The 19,196-nt window shown below is 44.5% G+C and overlaps 1 protein-coding gene across 1 annotated transcript in view; it reads right to left on the bottom strand.

Annotated features, from left to right (window-relative positions):
• The window catches only part of LOC119849263 (disintegrin and metalloproteinase domain-containing protein 20-like), a 202,866-nt gene that overhangs the window by 12,454 nt on the left and 171,216 nt on the right, over positions 1–19,196 (bottom strand). The window contains exon 19 of the mRNA XM_043504014.1: positions 6,093–6,210. Coding sequence (XP_043359949.1) covers positions 6,093–6,210 — 118 coding nt within the window. The remainder of the gene's footprint in view (positions 1–6,092; positions 6,211–19,196) is intronic.

Consider the following 19,196-nt stretch of genomic DNA (forward strand, 5'->3'; position numbering starts at 1 on the left):
GTAGTCAGGCTCAAGCCCTCTTGGTGGGGCAGAGCAAAAATAGTCTATAGCAGATGGCAGACAGTCAGGCTCCAGACTGGGGAAGACAGCAAACAAATGCAGGCTATCCGACCTAAGGTGGGTAGGCTGCCACCCCAAGGATGGGATGGGCAGCCTACTCCACCAGTCCCACCCCAGGGCCCTAACAGTGGTGGGAAATCCCACCACTGGGTCAACTGGGATCCTGCTGAAAAACGCTGACTGTGGCTTCAGCAGACGCAACCAGACTAGTGCCTGGTTTCCCTGGGCTACTTCCTGTCCCTACATGGTCACAGGGCTTTATCGCTCATGGGTCCTCGAGGTACTCGGCAGCCAGCAGTTCCAACAGCTCCTCATGGTATTCACCGAGTGGCAGCTCCTCCAGATATTCGTCAGGTGGCAGCTCCCCCGGATATTCCTCCAGAGGCAGGGGTTGACACAGCTCAGTCCCTAGTTCATAGGCAAGCAGCAAGGCAGCAGCGCCTGACTCTTTCCCTGGCTCTCCCACAACTGTGCTGGAGGCTCCACCTCTTATACTTCCTGTTCCTCCCCTCTGCTTCTAGTGCAAGCGGTGGGCCTGGCCTGGCTCCACCAGGAGGTGGGGAGTGGGTCCTCCCTGTCTGTATCAGAAGGAGGCAACTCCACTTTGCTACAGTGATAACAACCTCTTTCCATTCCACCACTATCTATGGAAGATGTTAAACTGAAGCTACTAAAGTAAGCCATTTTAAAATCAGCAGGTCCAGCTAACTTCTGTCCAAGAGTTCTAAAAAAGCTAGCTGAGGAGCTTGCAGGATTGTTAATGTTGATTCTTAATACGTTTTGGAGCACTGGGGAAGTTGCAGAATACTGGAAGAAAGCAAATGTGCCAATTTTAAAAAAGGGTGAACAGGATAGGCTTAATTATAGGCCTGTCAACTTGATGTTGATCCCAGGAATGATAATGGAGCGGCTGATATGGAGAATTGCTAACATAGTTCCTATTTTTAAGAAAGGAAAAAAAAAGTGATCCAGGTAACTACAGGCCTGTTAGTTTGACATCTGTAGTATGCAAGGTCTTGGAAAAAAATTTGAAGGAGAAAGTAGTTAAGGACATTGAGGTCAATGGTAAATGGGACAAAATACAACATGGTTTTACAAAAGGTAGATCGTGCCAAACCAATCTGATCTCCTTCTTTGAGAAAGTAACAGATTTTTTTAGACAAAGGAAACACAGTGGATCTAATTTACCTAGATTTCAGTAAGGCATTTGATATGGTGCCACATGGGGAATTATTAGTTAAATTGGAAAAGATGGGGATCAATATGAAAATTGAAAGGTGGATAAGGAATTGGTTAAAGGGGAGACTACAGCGGGTCATACTGAAAGGTGCTGGAGGGAGGTTACCAGTGGAGTTCCCCAGGGATTGGTTTGGGGACCAATCTTATTTAATCTTTTTATTACTGACCTTGGCACAAAAAGTGGGAGTGTGCTAATAAAGTTTGCGGATGATACAAAGCTGGGAGGTATTGCCAATTTAGAGAAGGACTGGGATATCATACAGGAGGATCTGGATGATGTTGTAAACTGGAGTAATAGTAATAGGATGAAATTTAATAGTGAGAAGTGTAAGGTTATGCATTTAGGGATTAATAACAAGAATTTTAATTATAAGATGGGGATGCATCAATTAGAAGTAACAGAGGAGGAGAGTTGGAGTATTGGTTGACCACAGGATGACCATGAGCCACCAATGTGATATGGCTGTGAAAAAAGCTTTAAAGTATGATTTGAGGACTTCAATAGCTCAGACATAAGTAAGAGGTTTATTGCAGGAGTGGGTGGGTGAGATTCTGTGGCCTGCGTTGTGCAGGAGGTCAGACTAAATGATCATAATGGTCCCTTTTGACCTTAATATCTATGAGTTTATGAATCTATGAGAAAGATTTGGGGGTCATGGTGTATAATCAGATGAAAATAAGCTCCCAGTGTAATGCTGTGGCCAAAAGTGCTAATGGGATCTTGGGATGCATAATCAGGGGGATCTTGAGAAAGAGTAGAGAGATTATTTAGCTTCTACTGCTGCTGGAATACTATGTGCAGTTCTGGTACCCACAATTTAAGAAGGCTATTGATAAATTGGAGAGGGCTCAGAGAAGAACCAAAAGAATGATTAAAGGATTAGAAAAATATGTCTCATAGTGATAGACTCGAAGCTCAAACTATTTAGTTTAACAAAGAGAAGGTAACGTGGTGAGTTGATTTCAATGTATAAGTATCTACACGGGGAATAGATATTTAATAATGAGCTCTTCAATCTAGCACAAAAAGGTAAAACAAGATCCAATGGCTGGAAGTTAGAGCTGGACAAATTTAGACTGGAAATAAGGCATACATTTTTAACTGTGAGGGTAATTAATCATTGGAACAATTTATCAAGGGTCACAATGAATTCTCCAACACTGGCAATTTTAAAATCAAAATTGGATGTTTTTCTAAAAGATCTGTTCTAGGAATTATTTTGGGGAAGTTCTATGGCCTGTATTATACATGAGGTCAGACTAGATGATCAAAATGGTCTCTTCTGGCTTTGGAATTTATGAATCTGTAAGCATGCCCTTGTCCTCACACTGTCCACCCACATTCTGATAAATTATCTGCATGCTGCAGGTGGACTTTCCCAGGTTCATCTTGAGACTGAGCCTTCTGACAAGGTCTAGAAGCATGGTGGTTGCTTCCTGTGTTTCCTGGTAAGATTGTCTCTTTAAAAGCCAATTGTCCAAGTAAAGGTACATCACCATCTGTGTTGGTTAAAGTAAACTTCCACACCTACAGTACCTCAATGAAAACTCTCAGTACTGCCAAGAGTCCAAAGGAAAGGATCTGATACTGGTAGTGTTGCTGGCTGGTCATGAACCTTAGGAATCTCATGTGTGCTGGTTGAGTATTCACATGGAAGTAGACATCTCTAAGATCAAGGACCATGAACCAATTTCCTGGATTTAGAGAAGGCATAATATGCAACAAGGTCACCATTCTGAACTTCAGGTTGCAGATAAATTTTTCAGTTCCTTGCAGTCCAAGATGGGTCCCTGTCTTTTCAGGACAAGGAAGAACCTTGAATAAACCCCTTTCCCTTTTCTTGCTGAAGGTGCAAGTTCTTTTGCTTCTGTTTAGAGGAGTGACTGACTACCTCCTGCAGAAGAATAGGTTAGTCCACGTCAGGTGCACATACGCCTCTTGAGCCTTCAATCGGAGATTTTCAATTAGCAGTGTCCATTCAGCCTGCATGTGCATACTAGGCACTCTTGTGCTGCACACTGAGGAGATATGCAGCTATACGGGAGAACTGCACTCTGTTTCTTCTCCATCCAAACAGCCTACTGAGAACAGGCTGAAGTAGAGGAGAAGGGAATATAGTGGAGCACCCACAGGGGGACACATCTCTAAGAACTGCAGTTATGGCATAAGTTGAGAAACCTTTTCTTCAAGTAGCATCTCTATAGGTGCTCCACTTTGGGTGGCTCCTGAGTTGTATCCTTAGAAGGAGGAGGGAGCTTTGGAACTAAGCCCAGAACTGACAATAGTATCTCATTACTACATTGGATCAGGTGGCATGGATCAAGGCATAGTGCTTAGAAAATGTATGTAATGGAGCCCATGTAGCAGCCCTACAATATCTCAGATACTGGAACATTTTTGAGTAATTATTTCTTCCTCTTTATTGATGTAGAATATGCAGACCATATTGTCCATCATGATCTAACTGATTTGCCCCATTGAGAGGTGAGAAATGAAGGCAAGCATTCCTGACTGCCCTAACTTCCAAAAGGTAGATGTGGAGATTGGTTTCCTGAGGTGACCATCTACCCTGAGTTGTGAGAGTATTGAGGTGAACTCACTATCTCAAGAGAGATGTATCCATTGTGAAGGTTGTTGTTGGAGGTGGGAGAATGAATACCAGCACAGACATTGAATTGATTTTTTTTTTATCAGATTAGGGAATTCTTCATGGGGAGGGAAAACATGACTTGCCTGCTCAGAAAACAGGTCATTCTGAGCCAGCTCTGGAAGCAGTGGATGCATAGTCTTGCATGATCAGTCACGAAGGTGCAGGCTGCCATATGACCCAGGAGCTGTACACAGTTCCTTACTGAGGTTCATGGACTCCCCTGAACGGTCCTAACTAGATATGCTAATGTAATGAATCTGCCGGTGGGGAGGTAGACCCTGGCTGTCAGTGAATCCAGCACTTGACAAGAACGTCTGAGGAACAGTAGGGGGGGTGGCGTGGTGGGGGGGAGAAATAACATGGGGAAATAGTTTTACTTTGTGTAATGACCCATCCACTAGTTAGACTAGTTAGTTAGAGTCTAAGCCAAGAGGGGTAAGTACCAGTGCTACTCTGGTCTTTGTGGGCGTCTGGTGATCTGACTTCACAGTAGTTTTCTGTGATGCAGAGGCCATGGATGGTGTGGAAGGTGCAGAGGTCAGTACTGAGACTTTTGAAACATCAGAGTGTCTCTTGTATGGTTTCTTTGGTACTGGACACCCGGCATGGGTCAGTCGGTGGTTCCCAGCAGTACTGGGTACCAGGAGACTTAGAGCTACTGGAAGCCTTTTTTTAGATGGCACTGGGCACTCAATACTGAAGGAGCTTGGAGCCTCAACAACTCTTCTTTTTTGGCCATCAATTCTCTGAAGTGATCTAGGTCTGTTGGTGCTGACAACTCTCAGAGGATAATTGGAAAACAACTTATTTGAAGCCTTAGAGGAGTCTCCCATGGTCTCTTCCCAAGAAGGCCTATCAGGAGAATAGGCTGCAGTGGAAGTTAACAGGGCACTTCAGTTGCCAAAGACTGTTGTATATGGGGATTGTGCAGGGCCTGGGTCTGATGAGGATCACAGGGAGTACCCACTGTAAGTGTCATCTAGCTGTTCTTCCTAGACCTGATCCCAAAACCAATACAGATTTGGCACCTAGAAAGGCAGTGGAGATAGCTAGCATGCCCATCACTAATGGGAAGTCTGTGTATGTCTCTTGGCTTTCAATAGAGGTACCCCTGAAAAGGTAAACTGTACACCAGAAGGCTCACACCTTCGGTGGGATTCTGGGGAATGTGCTAAAGCTGTTGGGGAGACAACACTAATTTTAGGACCTAGGCATTTAGACTGCAGAGGTCACCGCTGCCAAGAGGGGTCTCCTACTTGAGGTCTGCTCCAGGAGTGTGTGGCCAGAGGCACAAAGCCAGGAACAGTGCCTAACTCAACCCTGTTCCAGCAAGCAAAGGGCACGTGGGATTCAATGTGTGGATTAGAAGTGGGCAAAAAGAGGAAGTGTATGAGGGAGTCTCTTTCTGCTAAAACTTGCATGGTTTTGAGGATATTTAATCCCAAAACTGGACAAAATGTCAAAACAATAAAAAAAATTGAAGAAAGGACTTGGAAGAAAAATTCCACTTTGGGACAACCAAAACATAACTTTTTAGCTTCCCAGCTACCCTCAAGGAAGGTTCAAGTCAATTTCACAATAAATTGAGAAGAGGCCTCCAGCCCTGCTGCTGGAGAGGCAGAGAGCCCCTTCGCTCTGTTTCCCTGCCAATCCCCTCAAGTTCCCAGAGCAAGTAAGGTGCTATCCTGGTGCTCTGCCTGTCTGTCCCCTAGAGCCAGTTGGGAAAGTGGGGAGGCAGAGCTTCCGATGCAGAGACTATCTGTCCCTCTGGAGCTACGGGAAAGGTGGGAAGATAAAGCACACCTTCCCCATCCCCTGGCACTGGGGGAAGATGTGGATTGATGAAGGTTTAGTTGAATCTGTACTAGATTTGATTAAACATTTTATTCTGCCTAACTGGCATTTTCTGACTAAATTAAATTTTGGTGAGTGTTCGGCAGTGGGGAGCCCAATCAGATCTGTGACAGCACTCTAGGCTAATAATGGACCAGTTAGGAAGTGTAACAGAGGTGCTTTTGCAGGTGACCAGCAATGCTTGGCAAGTTTACAGCCAAATGTAACACTGGGGGAGCTTTGATTAGAAATAAGTAAAAGTGTCATAATCTTATCATATATTGTAAATATGAATGGAATTTTACTTACCTGCTAAAGAACTGAGCAATTTGAGTTCTTTTATGCACAGCAATGCTGAGAAGCAGAAGAAGAAGAAGTATGCTTCCAATTGCTATTCCCATAATGATGACAATGTCACTATTGGACACTTGGAAACAGACACAGAACATTACACTTTGTTTGCACTTAGGTCTTACTCATATCTGTAACAAACATTTCCATATAAACAGAAGCTTGTCCCTGTATAAAGTGTGCATGCCTCAGACACACATACAGCTATCTCATATGTACATTAACAATAGTAGCAAAGAGGGCCTCCAAATTTGTTTTGTCTGCACAAAAGATGTCAGCATTGCTGCTTGTTTCTGCTGTGCATTCCCCCTAGTCATGGATGCCATGTGCTGGCAGAATGTGGGCACACTGTGTGGTTGGCATATTGCACATGAATTATGATGCAATATATCTGACAAAAAAAAAGCTAATGCAGTTTCAGGTTGTGTATGCACAAGCATCAGATCACGGAGTAAGGAAAGAATACTTCTATTCCATATGGGTTTAGAGTGACCACACCTAGAATTGAGTTCATTTTTCAGCACTACTGTAACAGAAGGATATTTACAAATTAGAGGGAGTGAAAAAACAACAACAGAACTATCAGGAATCTTGAGGGTTTGATTCACAAGGAAAAAGTAATAGAGATACAGGCTTGGTTGAGCAATCCCCCTTGATCATGGTCACAATCTACAAATATGTAAGTGTTCTCAAATGAGAATGCTCTGCTTCTGCCGACCCTGGTAATTCAACCAGAGCACACCAGCAAATGTTAGCTGCCACTGTAAGAGAGGCAGTCTCTTGAAACCTGGATCCCAGGCTAGACAGAGCTTTAAACGTCATACCCAACATCCAGAACTGCAGCCACAAATGAACAGATACCTTGGACAGATCATACAACATTCCTGTTATATGCCAATAGGCGAGCCACTGCCTTTTGCACCAACTGTCTTCTGGGGAGCAGATTCAGACCCACAGGAAGCATGGAAGGAGTATATAGGCCAAACAGGGTTCTTCCCTGTGATCATCCCATGGACAGAAAAACACTTCTCTAAGGCAGTGGCACTAACACCCAAGGCACCACATGGGAAAAGAATTCTGGGTGATACATACACTACAGAGCAACAGCCTGAACTCGTGTCTCTGGGTGCCTCCAGCTATCTCCATGATGTCAGCAGCACCAGTGTGTGTGTAACTGCATATCTGTGCAGGAGAGAGGGGTATTGAATGAAAGTGTGTTGAAGTTGCTGGAGGAGAGGCTAGGAATAGCTGCGTGGAAGGAGAAAGAACATTTATTCACCTTAAAGTAACTTTGTTAAATCAAGGGTAGTAATATACTGTGCCTCTCCCAGGTGGTCAAGGAGCTTGTCTACCTGCGGCATTGGGTATGCGTCGAATTGGGAAATTACATTGACCCTCCAGAAGTCGATACAGAACTTCCAGGTACTGTCCAGCCTGGGGACAAGCACAATAGGGCTCCGCCACTTCTGGAGGATCGCTCGATGACCTCAAGTTCCAACATAGCTTGGACTTCCTGTTCCACCACTTCTTACTTGTTGCGTGAGAGCGGCTGGGTTGTTCCATGGACGACCCCTCTGGGGTTGGTGCAGATGGTGTGGCAGACCTGGGTGGTCTCCTCCGGCATGGCTGTGAAAGTCCTAGGCAAAGTCTCAATGAGACACTGGGCTTGCTTCAGATGGTCCTCTGAGAGTGTATCCCCGAGCAGGGGTGTCTCCGGTTCTGTTTCCATGATGGCCTGTGGCCCCAGTTTGGATTCCAGGGGGTAGAGGATCATCAATAGCCCTTCCCTTTCGTGCCAGGGTTTCAGAAGATGAATGTGGTAAATCTGGCACTTCTTTTTCTAGTTGGGCCGTTGGACCTCACAGTTGACAAGGCCTGTCTGGCAGATCACCTCATACAGATCCTGCCAGCAAACTAGCAATTTTGACTCCTTGGAGGGGAGCAGTACAAGGACCTGATCTCCTGGTTTGAAGGTCTGCACTTGTGTGCCCTGATTATATCCTCTCATCTGGGCTCCTTGGACGGCTCAGAGACTTTGTTTTATGTGGAGTTCTTGGAGCTGTATTGCATATTGGAGTAAACCCTTAGTCTGGGACAGTGTCTGCTCCCATGTCTCCCTCATGAGATCCAGCAATCCCCATGGCTGGCGGCTACATAGCAGCTCAAATGGAGAAAATTTAGTGGAGGCCTGCAGCACCTCCCAAACGGCAAGTAATGGGGAGGAAGAAGCTGCTCCCACCAGTGAAGTTCTTCCAGTGGAAACTTCCAGAGAATGCTTTTAAATATTGGGTTGAACTGCTCAATCAAACCATCTGTCTGCGGATGGTATATGGATGTCCGGAGTCTTTTGATCCCCAAGAGGCCACAAATCTCTCCGAGGAGTCAGGACATAAAATTCGTGTTCTGGTTGGTCAGGATCTCACAAGGCAGGTCCACCTGGGCAAAGATCTTTAGGAGTTCTGCTGCAATGAAGGAGGGCTGTGGCTCTCCTCAGTAGCATGGCCTCGGAGAAGCAAGTGGCATCTCCTCTATAATAAAAGGTGCATGGGAAGCTCATGACACTCATTGTGAGGGGCCCCACCAAGCCTATGGCCACCCTCATGGAGTGATGAGTATGTATTAAGTATATAAGTAAAGCATGGCTGAAACACAATGCCTATAGCAGTGGAAGGCAACCTGCGGCCCATGGGCTGCATGTGGCCCGTCAGGCTAATCTGCTGGTGGGCCACGAGACAGTTTGTTTACATTGACCATCCTCAGACATGGCTGCCCGCAGCTCCCAGTGGCTGCGGTTTGCTATTCCCGGCCAATGGGAGCTGTGGGAAGCGGCAGCCAGCACGTCCCTGCGGCCCACCACTGGCCTATAGACTGAGACCTCTAAGATTTTATCTTAGTCATAGTAGGCCAGGCTTAAGAATGCTTGACATGAGTGGGTGGCCTAGGAATAACCCTATGCCAGCAAGGTAACAAGGTTACTGCATAAAATGTGCAAACATGTGATGTTACGGAAAAAGTATTTTACAAGACCATGAGACACCTGATTGTAACATCTTTGAATGTCTCTCCTGACCACACCCCAATGCCACATCCCAATATTCATGGGGTGTGGAAGTACCGAAAAGGAAAAGAGGATTGACATCTTCATGCATATGAATAAGATGTTAGGTGTGGTCAGAATTACAAAATAAAAGAGGGTTACCTGGTTGGGTAAAAGTGGAAAAACCCAAGGTCTGGCTTCACAGGAAACCCCATCAGGAAACATCCTATGACACTGCACCCCATATTATTCACAGTGATATTATTATGATATGATTATGACATAATTATAATGTATTTTATGCAAGATAAGTTATGTGAGATGTCATTGAAAATGTTATGATTTGCTGACTATGATTATCCTGTTTGTATACATATATCATTTTTGTATCTGAATTTGTGAATATTGACTAAATATCTGTATTTCAAAATGCAGTTACAACTGAAGAATGCCCACTAGACAAGAGGTTTTCATTCTAGATAGCTGGGTGGGGAAGGGCCTATTCAGGGCAATGAGCTATTAGGAAAAAACAATAGGCCTTAGAAGAAGCTTATCTCCCACCTGGGAAGCCTTCTTGAGAATGCTACAGACAGCCTATGAGTAATGGCTGCTATGACTCTATAAAGACATTCAATGTAACCACATGTCTCTAGACTCCATCTGTTTTTCCACAGACCGGTCTGGGAACTAAGCTTTGAAACAAAAGGTTCCTGCCATATGCAGAAGCTATATAAGGCGGGGAGTGACATCATCTGGTGTTCTTTGCTCCTCACACAAGATGACTCCTGGAAACAACTGAGGAACAAAGACTGAACTAAGGGGAAGTGCTGGACCCAGGCTAAAGGGATTTTTAGCCTGTGAATGGAACACCTGGGGATTCCAAGCTGTAAGCAAGTGCAGCTTGCCCCTTAAGAATCTGCAGCCTGCTTGTATCATCTCGTAAGATAAGGCTTTGTACTTGTGTGTCTGTGGTCATTACCCTTGGACTTCATGTGTTCCTAGAGCCTCCAAATTTGCGAAAAGCACCAGATACAATTTCACTCTGTTGAGCTTGAAACTGTGGGAGTTGGAGACGAACCCAAGGTTGTTTAGTAATCAACAATACATTTACTTTAAATACAATAGAAAGCTACCTACTCAATCCTTCAGGGACCACTCATGAATCTGAGAACTGTCCCTGCTGAGACAGTCTGCTAGCACATTGTTTTCCCAGGCTAAATGTAGGGCCACTGGATAGATCTCCTGAAGAATGCACCAATCCCATATTCTGACTGCTTTAGCACATAACTGGAAAGAATGATGTCCCCCCGTCTGTTCACATACATAGTAGTTGTACTGTTCATTGCCACATGTACAACACTCTCTTGTACATGAGGGAGGAACGAACTGAGACCCAAACGGATGGTTCTTACTTCCAAGACACTGATGTGAAAGTTCTTTTCTTGAAAAGTTCAGTGACCCTGGATTGTAAACTGAATTAAAGGGGCTCCCATCCAGTACTGGTTGTATTTGATTTTATTGTAACCAACAGTGAAGGGTGAATGAATAGGACGCCCTCTGAGAATATTTGATCTCTTTGTCCACCACAGCAATGAATCCAGAACATCCCAAAGAATGGTGACAAACATATGAAGACTGTCCCGACTGGGTGTGCAAACTGGGGACGTCCAATGCTGCACTGGGTGCATTCTGAGATGAGCAAAGGGGGTTACATAAGTGGAAGTTGCCATCAACCTCATGAGAATGAGGAACAAGATCCAATATTGACAGACTCAATTTTGCAGAATCACTTGTTATAGACTGTCTTCTGGAGGAAAAACTCTTCCTACTACCTCTGCCATGTACATTGGTCAAACTGGACAGTCTCTACATAAAAGAATAAATGGTCACATATCAGATGTCAAGAATTATAACCTTCAAAAACCAGTTGGAGAACACTTCAATCTCTCCAGTCACTCAATTACAGACCTGAGAGTGGCTATCCTTCGACAAAAAAACTTCAAAAACAGACTCCAACGAGAGACTGCTGAATTGGAATTAATTTGCAAACTGGATACAATTAACTTAGGCTTGAATAGAGACTGGAGTGGATGGGTCATTACACAAAGTAAAACGATTTCCCCATGTTATTTCTCCCCCCCACCCCATCCCCCACTGTTCCTCAGACGTTCTTGTTAATTGCTGGAAATGGCCCACCTTGATTATCACCATAAAAGGTTTTCCTCCTTCCCCCCCCCCTTCCTGCTGGTAATAGCTCATCTTAAGTGATCACTCTCCTTACAGTGTGTACAACAAAACCCATTGTTTCATGTTCTCTGTGTGTGTGTGTGTATATAAATCTCCCCACTGTATTTTCCACCGAATGCATCTGACGAAGTGAGCTGTAGCTCACAAAAGCTTATGCTCAAATAAATTTGTTAGTCTCTAAGGTGCCACACGTACTCCTTTTCTTTTTGTGAATACAAACTAACACGGCTGCTACTCTGAAACCTGAGAAAACAAGGTAACACAGAAATGCACTTTGAAAAGACTCTTAGTGAAGATGATAGGCTTAAAAGGAGTACCTTGTACTGGAAATGGCACCCTGCCACAGCGAAATGCAGGTATTTTCAATGACTGGGTCAGATATAAAAATGAAAATAAGCATTCTTGAAATCAGGAGTCATGGTATCAATGTGAGTGAGGAAAGTATGGAGGCCAGGGTTAAAATATGAAACCAGAATTTCCACATGTACTTGTTCAATTTTCTGAAATCTAAAATCAGACCAAGAATCCCATCTTTTTTTCTGTTTCAGGAAGAGATGTTCAGATACAGCCTCTACAGCTCCTACCTAGAGCAGCTTGTGAAGTTCCATTAGTAAAATAACTTTGTGAGTCAGGTTCCACAAGAGGAAAGGGTGGAGGAATTGAAAGGGGGCAGTTTTTTTAACTGAATGGCATAGCCTGTCTCTATATTCTCTAGTATCCATACATCCAGTGTAATCAGCCTTCATTTGTTAATGCATTGGGCTATCCTGTCTCCAAATAAAAGAGGGGACTGATCCTTGCTGATTGGTCCATGACTCTCGATCCTCACATCAAATCTGAGGTCTGATGTTTTCTGAAGATGAAGAAGAGGAGCTAGTTGCATCACCTTAGGTCTAGAACTGAAAGACCTCTTTTTATGCTGGCTATGAAATGAAGAAAAGTTTCTGTTGCCTTTGGTTAAAGGAAAAATAAATAGAAGACTGAGGGAAATACTGCTGCTGGTATAGAAAAGAACAAGTAGAAGGTCTCTTTCTGGTTGAAGGATAGAGACCCAGAAAAGAAGCAGTGGACTGAATTTCCTTTAATATCTCCAAAAGTTCTTCAGTCTTATTGCTGAACAGACTCTCAAAGTGGAGGGCTTCCATTTTAACTTTAGTGTCCTTAGCCAAAGAAGATGACAGAGCCAAGCATACTACCACAAGCAGACTGCAGATGCCAAAGCTCTGGCAGAAGAATCTGAAGCATCAAATGATGCCCTGAGATCTTTGCCATGTTCTGTTCTTCTGTCAGAATAACATTAGTTAGTCTTCTTTTATCCTCAGGCAAAGTATGCCATTCTTTTCTACAAATGGAAATGGTAATAGGCCATCACTGCCTGTTAATTAGCCACTCTAATTTCCACAGAAAAGGATGAGAAAACTACCTCTGTGGATAGAGAGAGGAGGAAGATTGATGCAGTTGGGAGAGAAGAGTGAGCATGGCTAGATCTAAACCTGTTATTGGCAACTGCCACCACCAGAAAATTTGGTATAGGATAGGTGAGAAAATAAGAGAAACCTTCCTGAGAACCTGATACTTTCTTGGACACAGGCTGACAAGAAGTAGGAATTGACCAAATTACTTTAGCAAGTTGCAAAAGACCATCCAAAATAGGGAGTGACCTGTTTGTGAAGGTAGCTCCAAAGATGTCAAATATTGGATTGATGTTTTCTTGCACAGGTGATTTCAAAGAGGGACTGGGGGAAGGCATACAGCAGTGGGGCCTCCCATTTCACAAGGAAGACGTCTCCCAGAGAGTCATGCCCCAGTCCAGCCTGAGAGCAGTATTGCAGGCACTTGGCATTGTGTGCCATTGCGAAGAGATCTATTGAGGGGAATCCCCATTGTCTGAATATAGTTTTTATTATTCCGGGATCCATCTCCCACTTGTGGGTTTGTGAAAAGTTCCTGCTTAGGTGGTCTGCTGTTGCATTCTAGCATCTGGGCAGATAGGCTGCTATGATGTCTATGTTGTTGGAGATGTTGTTGGAGATGCACCACTGCCAGAGGTGGACTGCTTCTGCACAGTGGGGATAAGATCAGGGCCCTTCTTGGTGATTTACATAAAACATAGTGGTCAAGTTGTCCGTAAGAATCTGGACAGTCCTGTTGCGGATCAGAGGGAGAAAGTGCTGGAAGGTGTTTCAGATTGCCCTAGCGCCATTAGATTTATGTGGAGATTAGATTCTGCTGAGGACCAGCAACCTTAGATGGTATTGTCGCACGAGTGTGCCCCCATCCCACCAGAGTGGAGTCTGTGGTGATTGTTACAGTTGGAAGTTTTTGTCGGAAGGGAACACTTGGGCAAATGTTTGTATGTTGTGTTCACCATGTGAACGAGTCTTTTAGACTGCTGGGCATTGTAAGATGTCTGTTTAGTGAGTGCCTGTGTGGAGTCAGGCCTGTAGGCATCTCACATGGAGCCTGGCATGTTTCACGACAAACGTTGTAGCCACCATGTGCACCACGAGTTGTAGGCACGTTCTGGTGTACGTTTGTGGGCTGTCTCTTACTGTTGTAATTAGATTTGTTAAAGTAAGAAAGCGTTCTTGGGGTAGTTGTGCTGTTGCTGTGAGGCAGTTGAGGTGTGCCCCATAAAGTCAAACTGTTGGGTGGGCATCAAAGTGGGTTTTTGAAGGTAGATTTGTAACCCTAGGTCCGTAAACAGGGTTTTAGTGGTGTGAGTGGCGTAGATTGCTGCCTGATGTGTTAGTGCTTTTAGAAGGCAGTCATCTAGGCAGGGAAAGATGATCACACCCTGCCTGCGAAGGTGTGCTGCTGCGATGGCAAGAACCTTGGAAAACACCCTTGGGGTGGTGGACAGGCAGAAGGGGAACACTCTGTACTGATAATGCAGGTTCCCTAGAGTGAACTGCAGGAACCACCTGTGTGCCGAGTGAATGGTAACATGAAAGTAAACATCCTGTAGGTCAAGGGCCAAGAGCCAATCTCCTTTCTCCAGTGCCAGAATTATAGTTGCTAGAGTCACCATCTTGAAACATTGTGTTCTTACAAAAACTTGTTTAGTTTTCCCAAGTCCAGAATGGACCTCCATCCACCTGTTTTCTTCCGAGTGAGAAAGTAATCTGAATAAAACCCTCTGCCCCCGTGTTGAGCTGGCACGGGTTCCACCGCACCTAATTGTAGGAGATGATTTATTTCCTGCTCTAGCAGGTGTGCACGAGAGGGGTCCCTGAGGAGGGATGGGGAAGCGGGGTGGGTAGGGGGAATAGAGATAAAAGGGATGGAGTAGCCCTTCTGAATAATTTCCAGAACCCATTTGTTTATAGATTCATAGATTCATAGATACTAAGGTCAGAAGGGACCATTCTGATCATCTAGTCCGACCTCCTGCACAGCGCAGGCCACAGAATCTCACCCACCCACTCCTATGAAAAACCTCACCCATGTCTGAGCTATTGAAGTCCTTAAATCATGGTTCAAAGACTTCAAGGAGCAGAGAAGCCTCCCTCAAGTCAACCATGCCCCATGCTACAGAGGAAGGCGAAAAACCTCCAGGGCCTCTCCAATCTGCCCTGGAGGAAAATTCCTTCCCGACCCCAAATATGGCAATCAGCTAAACCCTGAGCATATGGGCAAGATTCACCAGCCAGATACCCAGGAAAGAATTTTCTATAGTAACTCAGATCCCATCCATCTAATATCCCATCTCAGGGGATTTGGCCTATTTACCCTGAATATTTAAAGATCAATTACTTACCAAAATCCCATTATCCCATCATACCATCTCCTCCATAAACTTATTGAGTAGAATCTTAAAGCCAGATAGATCTTTTGCCCCCACTGCTTCCCTTGGAAGGCTATTCCAAAACTTCACTCCTCTGATGGTTAAAAACCTTCGTCTGATTTCAAGTCTAAACTTCCTGGTGGCCAGTTTATACCCATTTGTTCTTGTGTCCACATTGGTGCTGAGGTTAAATAATTCCTCTCCCTCTCCTGTATTTATCCCTCTGATATATTTATAGAGAGCAATCATATCTCCCCTCAACCTTCTTTTAGTTAGGCTAAACAAGCCAAGCTCCTTAAGTCTCCTTTCATAAGACAAGTTTTCCATTCCTCGGATCATCCTAGTAGCCCTTCTCTGTACCTGCTCCAGTTTGAATTCATCCTTTTTAAACATGGGAGACCAGAACTGCACACAGTATTCTAGGTGAGGTCTCACCAGTGCCTTATATAACGGTACTAAAACCTCCTTATCCCTACTGGAAATGCCTCTCCTGATGCATCCCAAAACCGCATTAGCTTTTTTCACAGCCATATCACATTGGCAGCTCATAGTCATCCTATGATCAACCAATACTCCAAGGTTCTTCTCCTCTTCCGTTACTTCTAATTGATGCATCCCCAACTTATAGCTAAAATTCTTGTTATTAATCCCTAAATGCATAACCTTACACTTCTCACTATTAAATTTCATCCTATTACTATTACTCCAGTTTACAAGGTAATCCAGATCCTCCTGTATAATATCCCGATCCTTCTCCGAATTGGCAATACCTCCCAGCTTTGTATCATCTGCAAACTTTATTAGCACACTCCCACTTTTTGTGCCAAGGTCAGTAATAAAAAGATTAAATAAGATTGGTCCCAAAACCGATCCCTGAGGAACTCCACTGGTAACCTCCCTCCAACCTGACAGTTCGCCTTTCAGTAGGACCCGTTGCAGTCTCCCCTTTAACCAATTCCTTATCCACCTTTTGATGTTCATATTGATCCCCATCTTCTCCAATTCAACTAATAATTCCCCATCTGGCACGGTATCAAATGCCTTACTGAAATCTAGGTAAATTAGATCCACTGCATTTCCTTTATCTAAAAAATCTGTTACTTTTTCAAAAAAGGAGATTAGGTTGGTTTGGCACGATCTACCTTTTGTAAAACCATGTTGTATTTTGTCCCATTTACCATTGACTTCAATGTCCTTAACTAATTTCTCCTTCAAAATTTTTTCTAGGACCTTGCATACTACAGATGTCAAACTAACTGGCCTGTAGTTACCTGGATCACTTTTTTTTCCTTTCTTAAAAATAGGAACTATATTAGCAATTCTCCAATCATTCGGTACTATTCCTGAGTTTACAGATTCATTAAAAATTCTTGCTAATGGGCTTGCAATTTCAGGTGCCAATTCCTTTAATATTCTTGGATGAAGATTATCTGGGCCCCCCGATTTAGTCCCATTAAGCTGTTTCAGTTTCGCTTCTACCTCTGATATGGTAATATCTACCTCTATATCCTCCTTCCCATTTGTCATGCTACCATTATCATTACCATTATTATTTGTTCATGGTGATGGTTTTCCAGACTGGGTAGAATGGTAACAGGCGGTCCTCAAATGGGCTGGAGATTGGCTATAACTCTGGGATTGGAGAATGTGGGGTTCTCGTATCCTCAACCAACACTTTTCCAGTACTTATTGTAAGGGGTGGTTCTCGACTGATGTTGCTTCCCCCTTTGATTAACTGTTATACTACCAATGAGTTTGGGGTAGAGTGAGTTAACAAAAACTCAGCCCCCTTAGCCAGTACACTCTACTTTTGTCAGATCTCATACAAGAAGGTGGAGCTATGGCTGGTGTCTGCCAGACTTTTTTTCTGGGTCCATAATGGCTGCATTAATGGGTAGTGCAATCTTAGCTGATGGAGAAGCTTGGAGTATATCTGTCAGTTTATGCTGTGTCTCTGGTAGCTCGGCCACTGATACGTCAAGGGAGTCAGCTACACATTTAAACAGATCCTTAAAAGGATTTAAAGTAGTCTCCAGATGTGGGGGGGGGTGGCATTATTGTTTTGTCTGGTGATGAAAAAGAGATATGGGTAGATGGGAGGCTATTGCCCGCAGCCACATCCTCAGATTCTTCAGCTTCCTCCTTCAGTATTTCTGAGGAAGCTGGGCCAGACGGCAAAGGGGATCACATTGTTCTGGACCTGGGTGGGTCAGAGAGCCTGAAGTTCTGTGCCCTGTAAAATGCCCATGGGTCTGAGTATGTCAAGTTCAGTGGGAGAGCCATAGGGGGTGGCCCCCTTTGTGGAACCTGCCAGCCTCTTCCATCCAGAGATGTTTGGTGCTTTGAGGGTCCAAGTTTGGGTGAGGAATGGCGAGGGGAGTACATCCCTGCCTCCTCTTCCTCCTCCTCATTGCTGGCAAGAGGAGGGGCTGAGCCAGTGGGGGTAGTAGCTGGGGTGCCATCAGAGTCTGGGTTTTCTTTGGCTCTACCAGTGCTGAGCTAGGAGTCTTGACTTTGGTATGTGTACCTCCATGACAGCTAGACCACACCAGTTCTTTAGCTCCTCGGGACGTCTCAATACCGGATGTTCCCGGTGCCTCATGGTCTGGCACTCTCAGTGCTGTCGGTACTTTGTGGGCAGACTTTGTGGTCGGAGATGTCTTTTTCTGAGGCGAATCTCACTGCAGTGAAGAGTGAGATTGCTTTTTTTAGGAACAGAAACCTCAGTAGCTGTTTTAGAAGAGGGTCCCATGACTGAGGCATATGTTGGAGACCGTTGACCAGATGTCCCGGACTCTGGGTCGGAGGCTAATCTGAGGGATTTCTCCATCATCAGAAGTTTCAACTGGAGATCCCTAGTCTTCCTTGTCCTAGCTGTCAGTTTTTTGCAGTGGTGATACTTTTGAAATATATGCGTCTTCCCCCAGGCAATGGACACAGTGCACGTGGCCGTCAGAGACTGGTATAGACAGTCTGCAAGTGAGAATATTTGAAGTCTGAAGAACCAGGCATCTCTGAGAGGCTATTTTGAAAGGAAGAATAGGAATAATCCCGTTCTTATGCCTCTTCTGTCATTGGGAGTTTCCCACCTGAGGCAGGAGAAAGGGGAGGACTAGGAAAACAATTTTTTTTAATTGTAAAAGAAAATTAAAGGAGAAATTAAGGGAGAGAGGTTCTAGCTGGGAAATAACTGAAATAATAGAAACAGCTAATACTGTGAGGGTGCTGCTGTCATTCCGACTGAAGCCAAAGGCAGTAGAGAAGGAACTGGGGGATGGTTGGCTGTGCACGGGGTAATCGCTCAGAGCGGTGCAAGATGACTGCTGCATGTGCACGGCCATCTGGGGCACTGCTACTTCAAATCTCTGATTAGAAGTGCAGGGCGCCAAGACAACTGAAGTGGAGCGGCCACACGGACACTCCTTGGAGAAGAACCACATGTTCATGGAATTCCAAACATTTTCAAAAAGGGAGGATGCCAAAGTCACACCCACATGCTTGTTAGGTGACAAATCGAGATCAAAATCAGTATCCATTTCCTCCTGTTGAAAAAGAGGATCCATCTCCTCCTCCTGTTCTTCAGAAAGAGTATCAGGCAATACTACCTGAACTACCAAAGGATCTGGAGGAACTAGATCTGAGGACTGTTGAGCCACCAGTTCCTTAACAGATTATACTTCACAGTTTACTTCTCTATCCTCCCTCAAAAATTGTTGTGGTGAAACTCTAGGGCCATGAAGACTATGGTTGCCAGTGTGTCCAGTAGTTGGGATCTGGAAACATACCCATGAGAGGAGGCGCAAACAGATAGGGTAGCTTAACCTGGGATGAAGCAGGTCTCGAGTCCTGCTCTAAGGACAGATCCGACCTTGGATGTGGTATGGATGTCACCGGAGAAAACATAGCAACTGGAGGGTGAAGAGAAATAAAGAGTGAGAAAGATCTACCTAGAGATCCCATAGGAGTCTTAGGAGGAGGTATAGAAGGACCT

The sequence above is a fragment of the Dermochelys coriacea genome, chromosome 1 (assembly GCF_009764565.3).
Source record: "Dermochelys coriacea isolate rDerCor1 chromosome 1, rDerCor1.pri.v4, whole genome shotgun sequence".
NCBI classification, from domain to species: Eukaryota; Metazoa; Chordata; order Testudines; family Dermochelyidae; genus Dermochelys; species Dermochelys coriacea.